General features: G+C 49.1%; 1 protein-coding gene across 14 annotated transcripts in view; it reads left to right on the plus strand.

The window, feature by feature from the left end:
* The first annotated feature begins 7,038 nt into the window (after nucleotides 1-7,038).
* The window catches only part of DOCK7 (dedicator of cytokinesis 7), a 97,212-nt gene continuing 88,844 nt past the window's right edge, over nucleotides 7,039-15,406 (plus strand). For all 14 annotated transcript variants that reach the window (XM_068689801.1, XM_068689802.1, XM_068689803.1 and 11 more), the window contains exons 1-2: nucleotides 7,039-7,200; nucleotides 14,355-14,460. In XM_068689801.1, coding sequence (XP_068545902.1) covers nucleotides 7,163-7,200; nucleotides 14,355-14,460 — 144 coding nt within the window. In that variant the 5' untranslated portion in view covers nucleotides 7,039-7,162. The remainder of the gene's footprint in view (nucleotides 7,201-14,354; nucleotides 14,461-15,406) is intronic.

Consider the following 15,406-nt stretch of genomic DNA (forward strand, 5'->3'; position numbering starts at 1 on the left):
TGTAGTTCAGAGGGAGGGCGGTTTTCCGCAGCCGGGCGTGGCGGGATGGCGGCGGAGGCTGAGGCGACGGGCGGGAGGAGGCTGCGGACAAGCCCCGGGAAGGGAGGCCTGAGGCGAGCTGCTGGCTCTGTGTGCCTCCACTCCAGTAAAAACGGTGCCAAAATCCCCGAATTCTGTGGGGGCTGGTGGTATTTAAATCCTCAGCCTCAACGTCTATGTATTTAGTTGTGTGGCAATACCATTTCCAGTTGTTTTTATTTATTTTTTTTTAAATTCCTTTTCTAAAAATGGTCAAGGAATCGCATCTGCTCTCAGCTTACTAGGCTACGTGTGCTGAGGGGTTGTTTGTAGTTCGTTTGTAAAGTAGGTTCTTCATCATAGGTTCTTCATCAGTCAGCTGCTTAAAATAATCATTGGATGTACCAGGAGCCAATGTTGGAAAACAAAACAAAATAAAAATAAAAAACAAAACACTACCCCCAAAGAAGTGCACGATTTGGGAAAGATAGAGCTTGAATTTGCTGAACACCTGTAACCGACATTATTAATTCACATACTATGGAAAGGCGGTGTCCCTGCGTTCTCCACGTGCCTGGGACTCCAGAAGCACAAGTTTGGGTCGATGAAGGAAGTTTAGTGATTTTTTTTTTCCCATTTTGTGATTTTACTGCCTTCTGCTGGCCAATGATGATCAGGCTGGGTTTAATTTTTTACATTTAGCACGTGATTATAGCACCTGATCTAAAGTCAAGCTTCAGGAGGATAAATGCCAACAGCGGGTATTTCATGCTGGTTTTTTTATGTGTCATCCCATGGACATGATATGTTCCACATACTGCGTCCATAAGGGCAGAAGATCTTGGGTATAAGGGTGCAAAGCAGAAGACACACCGCATTTCACAGACCACATATATCTTTATATTCCAAGCAAAGATAAAGATTTAAATATAAAAATAATTTCCTGTTTGTACTAAATTCCTGAAAGACTGTCCCCACAGTCCTGGGTAATCTGTCAGTGCAGAAGGAGACAGACCTGCCCTCAGAATTTTATGACCTATTTTAGAAATAATAGTTCTTTAAAGTTTCAGCTTTGCTTATATTTTCAAAGACAAAGATGAATGTGCTTGTCTGTTTGTGCATGGTCTCGAATATTGAGAGCTCAGTAGCTCACATGGCTTGGATTTGGGTAAATATTGAACAAAGAATTATTCAGTTGATCAGATGAGATGATGATTCCCTTGCCTGAAATTAGTTGCCTGCACCTTCCTGCTCTGAAATTTAATAACCATGCCCTGATTTGATAGGCCACACAATATGCCATCTGGATATACATTGCAAATCCCTCAGGCAATCAGGTTATGAGAATGAAGATATTTATTTTCTGCTTTTTGCATCAGTCAGATCATGCAAAACAAAGCTTTGATTGCAGAATAATTCCATGGGTAACCATAAATAACTATCTGTAAAGAAAGAGTTTTCTTCACACTAATTCCTATTTCTGTAGGAGAGATTTGCAGAGGGAGTGGGAGAGGGCAGATTGCATTCAACAAACTTCTAACAAACATCACAGAGTTTATTCTTTAAGTATTTTAATGCCATAAAGGCCATGCAAGGCAGCTTTGAGCTCTATTTGTACTAAATTAATATGGTAAAAGTAACAAAATATTTAAAATCTGTGTTTATGGAAAATTTAATTTGTCTTTCCTTTTTTGGTAGGTAACCCAAACAGGTAACACAACGAGGCAAAGCCAAGAAGTCTGAAAATTAGAGACGATACTCTCTGCTTTATGGATCTTTGAGATATCATGGTTACAGAACAGTTACCCACCAAATACTGCAGATCGGCGAGGTAACACCAAATTGTTGGGCAGTCAGGGGAATGCAGCTTCTACTGCTGTATGAGCCACTGTATTACTAGATCGCCTCTGGGAAGTCATCTAAGCATTCATCAATAACCTGCAATATATTTAGAAAATATTTGGCCAACCTGTATGTGCTTTCCAAAATACCCATTCGTGTGTTTTGTAAACAGAGCAGACCTTAGGTCAAGGATCTATCAAGAAGGAAAATTTTCCTCACTTATTTCTAGTTTAATTTCCTAGGGAAGTAAGCCATGTTTGATCTGTTTCCCTCTGGAACGTTTTGAAACCACTCTGCAATTTAATCAGGTTTGCAGGGCCTTGGAGACACTAAATACCTCTTTTTTTTTTTCTTTTTTTTTTTTTTTGTGGAAATAGCTGTTCAAGTAAAAAGAGACCCAGGGATGGGATAAAGGGAGAACACTGGAATCCAGGCTGTGTTAATTCTGCTGCTCACAGAACTACTTGTTAGAATAGGTTACACCAAGGTCGCTCCCACTCATTTCAGAACAGAAAACCTCAGACATGCTTGTAGCAGGGTTGTTTGCATTTAGCAACATTACTGGAAATAGAATGGTTAGATGAAGGGTACAGAGCTTTATAAAGATGAGAAGCATTTTTGATTAAAATATAACAGCTACAGACAAGTATTTTGTCTCAGAAGCAAACCCATGTCTCTACAATGTCACAGGTTTCCCAAAGAAGTTGGGATCTTCAAGGTTAATAGTCAATGCAAGCAAGCAATAAAGCAACAAAGAAGCATGTACGTTTGATGAATCCTTTCAGATAAGGATTCTCCCATGTTGCTTCTTGAAATCTTCCCACATGCCTGCACAGACTTGACAATAACTATGCTATCTGCTAAGGGTGGCCCAGAGGTCCTTTTCCAGATGTGACTCACCTTTCTACCGAAGTGTGAATCTGCTCACATGTGCCTGGCGTGTCAGTCTGCCTGTGGAAGCAATTGTGACAGTGCTTTCTGCACCATTCTTGAAGTCATGCAAGATGAATGTGACAACCTGGGCATACCCCTCCAGAGATTGCTGTTGAGGTGTTTGCCTCCACTGATTTTGCCAGCACGGTTCTGCTTGTACCACTTACTCCATCCAAAACCAGATTTCCTTCCTGGGATGAGACTAGAGAAGAGGAAGTGCCAGTCAGATACCTGTAAGAACCTGTGTCAAGGCTATGATTAATTTAAGATCTTAGTTAAATAGAAACAGTATCTAAAAGTGATAAACATTAGCAGAAATTAGTTGAATCTCAGCTGGGAATACTGCAAGTCTGTAGCCAAGGAGATTTAAGTTCAAGAATCTATCAAAATGAAGAAATCTGCAAGTGATCATTCCAAGAGACGAAGAATTTAAAAAATGAAGATGTCAAACACTGCCATGTGAAGAAGGCTGCAGAAAGGCCAGTGCAGCTGAGGATTCAAATTTCCATTTCTCCTCCAAAAGGAGCCTTTCCTGCAGGAAAAGTACAGAGTCTGGCCACCATTCCTGTGCAAGTGTCTTCTGGTCTTCCCAAGCCACCTAAAATAGTGGAGGTAAGTCCAAGAGGAGGGGAGGAACTGCACACTGCTGTGGTTTCACTCATCTTCTGAGAGTACCAGTGCCTGGAGCTGCTGTTCCCCAGAGAGGAAGCATGATCCTGCTGTGGGTCAGGCTCAGCCTGGGAAATATCTCTCTAGGCAGGAGACTTTTATGCAAAGCTGTTGTGCGTCATGCAGTAGTTGACATGATTTGATTCAGTGTCCGGAACTCATTGCAGCACCCTTGCCATGTGTATCCCTTGTGATCTTCTGATGGTAGTGATGAAGAACATTGTTCCCTCTAAAACTCATCTTTGAAGCACTAAACTCAGGGCACCTTGGCTCTAATTCCAGCTCTGCTGTTATTTGCTTATGCTGTACCTGACTTGAGCCATCTATAAAAGAAATAGCATGGATGTAAGGGACGTAGTGAAGGCTGCAGGCACTCGGACAGTCCTCACTCCTTTATTCTGTTACCCTTCCTTTCTCATTCACCCCGTAGAATCCAGGCACTGGGCTAACGAGGCAGCTCCTTCTTGCTCTGAGAACCAGCAGCTTCACTCTTACCACATATGCTTTGAAATGATAATTATACACGGGTTTATTTGTGCTTAGTTCCTTAACTATAAAGAAATTTGCCTGAGAGAGGCAGAGATTTGGCCCTTAATGAGTTTAATTCGTTTCACTTAGTTGCCAGTAGATGGCTCTCTGAATTTACGGTCCCTTATTTACTTCATTGTTTATCGAATTATGCTGGACACATTTTGTGTTTTGTGTTTTGGTGTTTTGGCTTTGAGGAAGTTTACGTAAGAACAAGGAAGCAATGGAATGAGTACATAGACTGCTAAGAGACAAGGCACGGGATCAGTTCACTTTTTGCTAAATGTTTTGTGGCTACAATCCAAAAGATTTTTCTTGCGCAAGATCCAACGTTAGGAATTATCAGACTCGAGGAGTTACATCTATGTTCACAAGATGCCTTTGCCACGTTTGATTGTAGCCAAGTGAAATTCATTCTCAAAAAAAAAAAAAAAAAAAAAAAAAAAAAAAAAGCATTTTAGTCACTTATTTTAGAGGATGTCTGTGGTTTTGGACAGGAATGGTTCTGAATGGATTGAAATGCTTATTCATTCACAACCTTTCACTGTGAGGGAGAGAAGGGCAGGTGCTGTTTCACAGATACGTGTGTTGACAGAGCACTGTGTCTGAGCTGTGAACTTCAGATAGGTGGCCTGTTTTTGTTACAAGGTACAGAGAAAACAGAGGCAGAAAGGTTACATGACTCAGTGCCTGTCAGTGGCAGCACTCACTGGGGCGCTCGAAATAAGACGCCACAACATCAGTCATGCTGATTTGTCAGCAACACAGAGGAAGGATTTGTTGGCACTATGAATTGTAATGTCTGGCATTGTTGAATTTATAATTGTGAAAGACTGCGTCTTTTCCTCGTACTTCTTCACTTTTTCCTCGATTTCTTTTGATTATTGCTCCACACACTGCAAGATCAGGGTCAATCTATAGAAGTCCTTTCCAAGTGTACGTTTCTACTGCCTTTTGTGATCTCTTAGCATTTAAAGTCATCGGCGCCAACTTTGTAGACTGTTGCTGGGCTGTTACTGCCTGAACAGTAATGAGAAATCTTTCTGTTATTTTTCTGAAATTCACTTTCGTACCTAAATGTTCCACATTAGATAGGGTAGAGTCATTTTTTTTTCATCTCTGTTGAAACTTCTGTACATTTACGTGCTTCAACAAGACGAATAACAAATCCTTGACAAAGAGGTGAATGTCCCTTGCTCCGTGTAGCTCTGCAGTGATGATGTACAAGCAGCACAAAGGCCCTTTGCTGGCAAGCAGAGACTGTTGCTGTAGCTTAAACCTTGACTGCTCCCAGTTCCTATCCTGCTCTTCCAGGACAGGAGGCCTCTCCGGCAGGGGTGGCAGAGCAGGATGTCTGTCCCCACCTCAGCCAGCAGTTTCGAGCCCTGGTATCCACGCAGACTTCCCTTCCTCGCAGCCCGCAGCCTCCCATGTCAGAGCACATCCGTCAGGCGCGGCCGGGGTGCGGGCACGTCTCACCCGCCTGCCCTTCCGCTGGCAGCCCCCGGCACAGGGATGGGAGGGCTGCCTGAGCTCATCTGGCCAAAAGGCGCTGACAGAGGGGCAGAGCTGACCCCAAAACTCCACAACCGGTTACCTCCAGCCCTGTGCCACACGCTGAGGAGGTGCAGGAACCAGCTGGCACGCGGTGCAGATGGTGTGCGGGCAGAGGCAGGCGCTAGGGGTGGCTGGGGGCTGCTCCAAGCTGCGTTGTCGTTCCTGCCCGACAGACAGAGCCTTGAAGTCGCCCGTGTCGCTACTGCTGTTTGGAACATACCCTCTGCTTTTCAGCAGCCCACGCTAGCAAAGCAGTTGTAGAAAGCTTTAAAATAAGGTATATATAGCTTTTGGGGATAATACTTGGCCAAATTTGCATGTGCCACCAATGAATCAAGTTCTTCTGTCAGTAGCAGTAACTGACCGGAGAATCCTAAAATGCAAGAGCACTCTTGACAGACCTGAGCTCCTCTGTGTCTGTGTGAGAGCTCGTGGGGCTGGATCGCTCTTGGCACCTTTGGGCAGCGATAAGAATCCCCCTTTTCAGAGATGCAGGATTCTCAGTTTCAGCATAAAAGAGCCAGGCAGTGACAGCTTCCCTTAAGGCAGAGCTAAATGAGTCCTCCTGCATCTCAGGCCGATGTCCTTTTGGAAAGGAAATTCCATGCAGGATGGGGGATGGGGAGAGAGGAAACGTTTCTGGTGGTCCCACATGATGAGGTCTGTACTTGTGAGCACGTACAGTGTACGAGAACTGATTGGGATGTCAGGTTTATGGCTGGCTGGGTGTCCTGTACACCCTCCGTGATGGATTTAGCCAGGGGGAATCCTACACGCCGGCAGCAATTCAGGAGCAGAAGTCTTTGTCTGGGCGGACAGTTGGGGGATTTTTCCTCCCCTCCCCCTGGTGAAGAGCAGCCCTCGCTGGGTGGCACACAATGGGGCTTTGCTTTGCAGCATCTCCATCTGCGTGCACGTGTGGGATGCGTGGCAGCACAATTTGGTGGCAGGCCACAACCGTATCCCCGCTGGCCCCGCTTCGGACATGCCGCAGCCTGGTTAATGCCGGAGGGACTGCTCATGTGTGTACGTATCTGCAGATTTTGGGGCCTGACATTCCCCGGGCAAACACACGCAGACAGAAACGCAGGATAACTGTGTGCAGCTGCAAGTCGCTGGTGGAAAAATGGGTGTGCTCGGGCTGCAGGCACAACGCGCTGGAAGCATTCACGCAACGCAAGCAGATGGGATCGGATGAATTAACACTTGCGACTTGGGGACACATCCTAGTACTATTAATAGTTCCCTGGGTTAGATTAACACACGCCACATGCCGGGTAGTGTCCACTCAGAATCATCAGCGAGAACGCGTCGCGGGTCCAACAGTTTTTTTCAAAGCCCCGAAACAGCTTTATTTTTGTGCATTCCTCCCCAAAAAAAAACCACGAGTTGGAGCCCCCTCTGGGTCCGAGCCAGGGGGTCGGGACCTTTTGGAGGGAGGGAGGAGGAAAAAGGAGGAGGAGGGAAGAAGAGGAGGAGGAGGAGGAGGGAAGAAGAGGAGGAGGAAAAAGGAGGAGGAAAAAGGAGGAGGAGGAGGGCGCTGGGCCGGCTGCGCCGCTCGGCTGCGCGCCTCCTCCTCCGCCCAGCATCAGGGCCCCGGCCCCTCAGCGCGGCCATGGCGGAGCGCCGTGCCTTCGCCCAGAAGATCAGCAGGTAGCGGGGCGGCGGCACCGGGGCTGGCTGCGGCTGAGGCTGAGGGGATGGCTGCGGGGATGGGCTCCAGCCGCTGAGGGGAAGCCGGGCCCGGCGCGGCCCGCGGTCGTCTCCCCCCCCCCCCCTCCTTCCCTCCACCCTCCGTGCCGGCCCCGGGGGGCTCCGCCTGCCCCCGGCGGGGTGTGGGGTGGCCGGGCAGGGCTTGAGGGGCCGCGGTTCCCCCGCTACAAGCGGGTGGTGGCGGAGGGGGGCGGCGGGGGGCGGCTCTCCGGGAGGCTGCCCGCGAACAAAGGCCGCGCCGGCCGCTCCCGGGCGCCCCGCGGCGTTTCCCTGCCGGGCCGCGCTGCTGCAGCCCCGGCCCCGTGGGGAAATGGAGCCCCTATGGGGGGCTATAGGGGGCTATGGGTGGGGGGAGGCGGCTGGGGGCTGCTGCTGTCAGCCCCGTGGAGCCGTGTGATGCCAAGCAGCGCCGTGTTAGACGTTGTTGTTATGAATATTTGAGGTTGCTGCGATTTTCCGTAAGAATGAGGCTTCCAGGGCCAGCTGGGAGCTGTGGGTTTTCTCCAGGCAGGCTTGGCCGGGGACCCATGTGTGCCCCTGGCTCCCCTCCCAGCTGGAGCTTGGGGCAGAGTTCAAGTGGGAGCCGTGGGTTTCACTGTGGGCAGAAGTGAAAAGAGGATCGTTTTCTCGCCACGGAGTGATAAAACAGCAGGTCCAGCCGGCTGCAGTTGCAGAAATCATGATAGAGGCCACTGGAAAAGAAGCCGGTCGGAGGAAGAGGCTGGGAAGGAGGTAGAGGAGCGGCGTCCATCCCACCCCACGCAGGATCTGAAGGCAGGGGGGAAAACACTGCTCCTCGCACACCTCTCTGCAGCTTTGGGTGTGCTCCGGCCAGGGGTTAACGTGGCAGGTCAAGGTCTGAGGAATGGAGAGGGCTGGATTCGCTGCCACCCCATTCCAGCTGGGATTGTAGTCACAGGAATAGTCACATGAGAGACAAACCCTGGAAGCAGGAGCGTTGGAGTCCCGCAGCCCCGGCGGGAAGTGAAATAAAAGGGCCCTGGGGTTAAATAAAAGGGCCCTGGGGTCACCACCGTGGTGCTCCTTTCTTCTGCCTGTGTCAGCTTTGCTCGCAGCGCAGTCAGCTCATCACGCAGCAGCACGGACACCTTCATTTCATGGGGTGGTGGCCGTCAGGGTTGCAGCTGTGCCACCATTGTGTACCTTTGCATCTAAGCCGCCTGGTGTGTTTTCAAGCCCACCAAATGGCAGCAGCTCGGACTGAGCTGTAGCCCTCCTCATGCTGGCACAGAAAGTGCTGCTCTGCGTGCTCCTGTTCCCCAGGCTGAGAGATTGGGCTCTGCTCCCCAGCAAGCAGCATACGGAAGTCCCAGGAGCTGCCTTGGTGGCTGCTGGAAGCCCTCCCCCGTTCCATTGTTTAAAGAAGAATAGAGCCATCCCATATTCACGCTCAGCCCTCCGGTTTGGCTTGCTTATTGAGGTAGACATACCATTTGTCTTATTCACGGGAAATGGTCATGCCGCTCTTGGTCTGGCTGAAAGTGTGTAATTCAAGTGGGATGGACTGCAGGTCCCCGAAGGTAAATTACTTTAAGGCCTGTGTACCAAAGAGATGCAAGTCCCTAAGCTGGTTATTACAGTAGTGGTAGAAAGGAGACAGGAGGTTGGCTGTTCTGCTTCTTAGAAAGACCACAGATGCGGTCTTCACGGCACTGATTTACTGCCTGTGCTCTCTTTAACCAGTGTGGTGAACCTCAAGGGTGCACGCAGGACTCTGGGGTCGGGTGGTGGCTGTTTGTTACTCCTGGCACGTTTAAATGTTAGGGTTAGCAGCTATCAGGGACTCCTGCGGCAGTTTGAAAAAACCTTTTGAAGGCAGCCTGTTAAAAGATACCTTTCTGACCAGGTCAGGCTGCTTTTTTATTGGAAGGCTTCAAACCAGAAGAGATTTTTAGCTTGAACTTTGCCCACCCCATGTACTTATTCGTTCTCCTTGACCCTATCAGAAGAAACTCTCAAGTTAAACTTGCTATAGAGAGGTAAACAATACCTGAAATCTTGCCTGAAATTGTTAATTTTTAATTGTAAATATATTGTTAATGATTTTTTTTATTAAAGTATTGGAACATCCTTTTGGAGTATCATAAGACTTCTGTAGTCACTTGTACGCTATTTTTTCCATCCCTGTGTAAGAACAGACATGTTTCTACGTAGTGATTGCCTCTGTTCAGCTCATATGGTTTTTGAGGGACTAGAAAGATTTAGCAGAAGGCAGGATCCTCACCACCCAGGTGAACTATGAGCATTAAGAGCTTTCAGTAAAAGCCAAACAAGCACCAGTACGTTACTCTTGAGCCAGCTAATCTGCCTCACCAAGGGCTGAGTGTTTTGTCTGAGTGCTGCGTGCGGCCCCTCTGGGGCTGTGCTGTCCCCTACACGTGTCCCCTTTCCCTTATCCCCATATTTTTTTCTGGTTATGGTGTCGCATGTGAAATGGGATGTGGAAGCAAAACCTCCAGAAAGGTCAGTACGGAGTTCCTCAACGTCCCAGGCACTGAAGCAGGCTGGATCCCAGATCTCCAGTCTTCCCAGGGGCCGGCAGGGGAAGGGACCTGCAGATTTGGTTGGAATTCATATGAAGAGAAAGGAAAAATCTCTCTTTAAACATCATGCATCATACACAGCTAGGCAAATGAATGCAGCCTTTCATACAAGTCCCTGTTTCAGTGCCCTCGCGTTGCTCATGAGCCATCTCGAGACTGGGCAACGTAGCCCAGAGCTGCTGCTTCGGTCAGACCATCGCCATTCTGAAGGTGTCCATCCTTGGAAGAGTTTGTTCTTCCTTCCCTGCTCCCTGTTTGTGGTTGATCAGGGTCCTTCTGACCTCTCATAATGCACCTGCCTTACCCTCGGTTTTACCATGCCTTTCAGCCTCATGCAGAGCTCAGAGTGTGATTTTTACTGGTGTTTTTTATTCTGCTGCTGAGGATTTTCACCTTTCCTGTTCCTGGCGTCTGGTGGCATCTGAAGAAAACACTTTTCACCCTCAGGTGTTCACCTGCTTGCCCTCAGGAGCTTCTGCATGAACGGGAATAACGCAGAGCTGCATGGCACTGATGCCTGGGGCCGCGATCCTCAGCAGAGCCCTGCCTGGAAGGAGCTGACCCTGCTCTTGGGTCATAAATGATCCAGAAATTTCCCACCTTCCTGAGGTTTCACATTGTGTATGGACAGATTTCTGGAGTCCTCTTGGCTTGTTGTCTTTATGCCAGTGCTTTGAGGGCAAAACTCTTGTATTTGGTACATTCAGAGCTAGTGCCTCATTTCTGTGGCAGCTCCCTTGATGCTGACGGGGTACTGCAAGAGGAGCCTTGGGAAGGCTAAATGTACATTTGTACATTGGGCTCAGCGCGGTGCTCGAGCACTCTGTTCTCCTCCTTTGTCCAGATGCCATTTGCGTTGTCAGAACGCTTCCACGGATAATTAAAAGTCTTTTTAACAGGAGCTTCTTCCCTCTTCTCCAAAAGCTGCGTTGCTGGCCCTGTTCCGCTGCTGTGGATGTCTCGTGCTGGAGTCAGCAGTGCTCTGCGAGGCTTACGGAAATCCCCGGCTGCTCGGTGCAGGCAAGAAGGCAGAGCAGCTTGTCTCTGAGGCTCAGCTAGAGCTGCTGCTTTGGCCTAGGCTTCCTTGTTTGTCTTTAACGTGAGCCGTGAAGGAGTTCTGGAGGATCCAGTCCTGTGGTTTTCACAGTCGGGTCTCCTGGGAGCTCAGCCTCGGGGTGATCCTTTCTGCCTAAATACCCAGATGTTGTCAGGAGAGCACCACGGGTCGTGTTGTACGGTGGCTGCTGCTTTAACCAGTGGTAAGGAAAAAGGGAACATGTTGTTGTTCATCTGCTCTGCCAATTAAAAACCCACACTCACCCGCAGCACTCATCGGGCAGGGTTTTTCCTCCCCTTCAGATTGTAAATCAAACCCATTCCGCTCGAAAGGAGAGGAAGTCGCTCCGGAGGAAGCAGAGCCTCGGGTTTCGGAGGCACGGCAGCTTGGGGCCAGAGCTCTCCCTCGAGCCGGTTCCCTCGTGCACCACGCCGCGGACCTGGTGACTCACAGCCTGGACGGAGCCGTGTGTTGGAAACGAGAGACTTCCACAAAGCGTTTGGAAAATGAACGATGTCTCCTGCTACACGGGGGCAGGAAAGCTGAGCGTTTTCACAGAGGAGTGAGAAGTGACAGCTGTCGCTGCATGGCAATCGGTCGCTGGACACTGAGTGAGCACTGAGTTGTGCTAACATCTGAGTCTGATTGGAAACCCATTGCTAAGCTCCATTAGGGGCAAAAATTGTCAGCTCTGTTTGACCTGTGTTATTTGTTTCTGAGAAAGGGAAAAGCTCCTAACCCCTCGAGTGGCACAACCCAGCATCCAGTGTCAAAAGGATGCTAAGGTCCTTGCGAGGTCTCGGTGAGCCTTTCCTTGGGAAGACAAGAAAAACTGATATTTCCAGTACGTTTCCTAAGCTAAAAACAAAAAGGAACATCTCTTGGTTTTGGCAGGGTGTGAGCCACGTAAAAGCAGGAATATTTTTGTGTGCAGTGAGGAAGGACAGACGTGCAAACCAATGGCTTCACTTCATTCGCAGTCTGAGCGCTGAGAAAATGACCAGTCGTGTTTTGCTGTATAAGCCAGCTCCGAGGGGATTTTTTTTCCTCTCCTTTGTCTTTTTTTTTCTTTTTCCCTATGTGAACCGCATGCACACACAATAATTAACCAGTGAAGGAGGTCAGAAAGGAAGTGACTGGGGAAGGCGTGCTTTAAACATAGAGACCCTGGGCTTCGCGAGACCGCGGGCTGTAATTAACTGGAATGTTTGTCTAAGGATCCCAGGTTACATGCTGAATATAAGACAGCTATTAAAGAGGCAGTTTTTTATGTGTCCTTTTAATTATCAGGAGCTTTAATGGCTCTTCTGTTCCGCCAAATGGATTTTTTGTTCAGCTGGAGACTATTTTGAGATTTATTTCTTTTTTCTGGTTGCATTCGGCGTACCCAAGTTGGTGTAGGAAGCCTAGCTTCTAGTTGTAATGGAAACAACATTTAGGGTTGTACTCTAACGTGACCTACTGGTCATGAATAGGTGGCACTCCTCATGGACAAAGAGTTTTTGGAGATGGAGGAGAGGAAGCCACCTGCATTACTGCTGATGGTGAACCCGTGTGATGAAGCCACAAAGAACCCATCCTAAAATTTGTCAGCTAAGGTGTTTGCTCGACAGAAAAGGGTTGGGTTGGTTCTGCAAAGCGCTGGGCAGGCCTCACCTGGACTGAGCGATGGGGATGAAGGGCATCAAGTGACCTTCCCAGCAGGGATGATGTTGAGCGGTGGGATCGCAGCCATGCAGACTCATGCCCCTGAGCAGCACTGTTGCTGTAGCCGAGCTTGCTTCTCCTCCAGTTTGGGGTAAAACACAACTGTAGGGGAGTGAAGGTGCATTGACAGGTCCCAGCTGGGCCAGAAGAAAGGACAGAGAACCTCTGGACAGGCACATTGGGTTCGTAAAGAGCTGCTGCTTGCAGGAGGAGCCTCGCTGAGCAACACGTGTGGGTATCTATTGGCTGTGCCTGCATGGCTGAGAACGAATTTCCTCCTCGGGCTGTACTTTCCGTCTGGAAACAGTGCATGTCCCTTGAAGCAGGGAAGGATGTTTAGTTTTTCCAGCACTGTGCTAGGTCCTGATCCTCTGTGTACCGTGAGGAACTGCACGGAGTGAGTGATGAGGTTTAAAACAGATCACCTGCAACGCGGGGAAGCTTTTACATCCCATCAGCTGCAGATGTGTCACGTTCTCCATGCCAAGCAGCCATTTGAATGCATCCCAAATTGTGGGGATTTCACCCCTTTTATATTGCAGGGTTTCAGCAGCCCTCGCACCGTGGTGGCACGCAGCAGCTTCCCCTGCGCGATGGCTGTTCCTGCAAAGATTGCTGATTTGGCAGAAATAAATCCCCCTGACCAGGGCCGTGCCCTCGCAGATGGGGACATCTGGATTATTTGCTGCTTCTCATCTCCGTGGAGCCGGACACCTCACATTTGGGAGGCAGGGCGGGCTGCGGTGCTGCTGCAGGGAGCAAGATGTGGCCCACAAACCAGGCACAGCAGCAGCCTCCTCCTGCCCAGGGCGTGGGGAGGGGGTTGGTCAGCAGCTTTACAGCAAAATGGGTTTGTGGGGGAAGAATCCAGGCTTTGGGCTTTGAAACAAAAGCGTTTGTGCCGAGGCGAGCTGCGGCGTGGCACGTGGCTGCTGGCATTTCCCTCTCCCATGTGCTGCTTGCTGAGGGCTTCCCTCGGTGGCTTTGCCCCGAGGTTGTGCTTTCACTGGTGGTATCGTGTTTTACTGGGGGAAGTGAAAACCCCGAGAGAGGCTCTGGATGTGTTTCACCCTCCAGCCATGGGATGGCTGACGTGCGTTTCCCCTCGCTGGTGAGAAAAATTGCCCGGCATTGGGATTTCTGTCCGGTGGAGGGCACAAGGCATTGTGTGCCCTGCTAGTTGTGTATCCCACCACCAGCCCACCGTTGCCTCTTCTTTGTGAAAAGGGAAAAGTGTTCGTGGTGACCCGGCCACTTGTTTCCCCTGTGCTGGTCCCATGGCATGTCAGCCCACCCTGCCGCGGAGCTGGGTGCCGAAGGGGCTGGGTGCTGGATGGGAAGGGGCTGCAGCAAACAAGAATTAGTGAGGGATGAGAAAGAGAGAGCAGAGCACAGGAGCAGATGTGTGGCTGGGCTTGGGACTGCTAAGGGGTATCGAGAGCCCTGGAGGAGAGCTTGCCTTGGTGCGAATCAGAGAGAGCCTGCTGGGAACACAGTTATTTGTGCTCGGTGTCCTGTGTTTTATTGCCATGTGTGTGCACAAAAGAGCAGTTTGCAAAAGGAAAAAAAAATGCACTTGCTGTTGAGAACTTGGATGTGGAGCCTTGCAGTAATTCTGTGATTCTCCAGGAGTTTAATACACTCGGTCTGGTGATGCTCTTACTCCAACCAGCGCACTGAGGGCTTGGTTTCACTCCAGCAGCAGAGGAAAATGGTCTGTGTTGTAATTCTTTTCCAGAGATAACGTTGTCCCTGTCTCGTTTCAGAACCGTAGCTGCTGAAGTCAGGAAGCAGATCTCAGGGCAGTATGGAGGGTCTCCCCAGCTCCTCAAAAACCTCAATATCGGAGGCAGCGTCTCTCATCACACAACTGTAAGTAACACTCGGAACACGGAAGAGTGAAAGAGATGTGCACAATTTGATTGTTGTTTGAAAAGAAAGTTCGGGGTCTGTTGACAGGTTGTTGACCTAAGCTGATAACACCAAGGGAAATAATTCTGTGCAGAAAAATGCTAATTTTGGAGGTCTCTGTCCTGCAAATCACTTGGTGTGGTTGGTGTGGTTGGGAGTTCATGTTCCTGCAGAAGCTTTGTAGGACTCAGGGGCTCCCTTGACCAGATCTTGGTTGCTTTATCCCGGAGCAGCTTGCACTGGGCATTAAATTCCACGTGCACGTCTTGGTCTCCCCACAAAGAGCTCCTTGCAAGCTCGTGCTCTTCAGGTATCTGTGTTCTCATCATTCTCAAGTTTGGGACCACAGTTACGAGGCTCATGTGGTCTTCAGAGGAATTTAAAATGTTATGGAGAAAGTTTGAATGTGGTCATTCTTTGGGAACGTGTATTTATTCATGTGTTTACAGTCCACTTTCAAGAGTGGCTGAAATGTAGGTGATGTTGTGAGGTTCGCCCTCTCTGAAAGTAGATTTCCTTGCACGTCCTCCCAGTGACCTTCAAAACTTACTCAGCATGGTGGTATAAATTTCAAGCAAACTTTTTTTCAGGCTGGAACTGTATTTTTGGAAGTGTTACTTGGATTTAGGTTGTTGCTCTAGGTCGTAGCAGTTTCTTTTGCAGCAGTCAACTTTGAAAACAAATACTGTAGCATCTCACTTTCTTCAGAGAGGGGTGATTAGATCAGGCAGTGCTGGAAATACGCCCTGAATTTGGTAATCTGTACAAGCATTCTGAGGTTACAGGAGTTCTTCTCTCATTTTGAGGTAGTGTCCTGCAAAGTTTCGTGAGTTCGTATGCTGCTGTGTCCCGTGTAATGCATTAAAGCTCTCTCCTCCAGAAGACACACGCATCCTTAAAGCTGTTA

This window comes from Anas acuta, chromosome 8, assembly GCF_963932015.1.
Source record: "Anas acuta chromosome 8, bAnaAcu1.1, whole genome shotgun sequence".
In the NCBI taxonomy this organism is placed as follows: domain Eukaryota; kingdom Metazoa; phylum Chordata; class Aves; order Anseriformes; family Anatidae; genus Anas; species Anas acuta.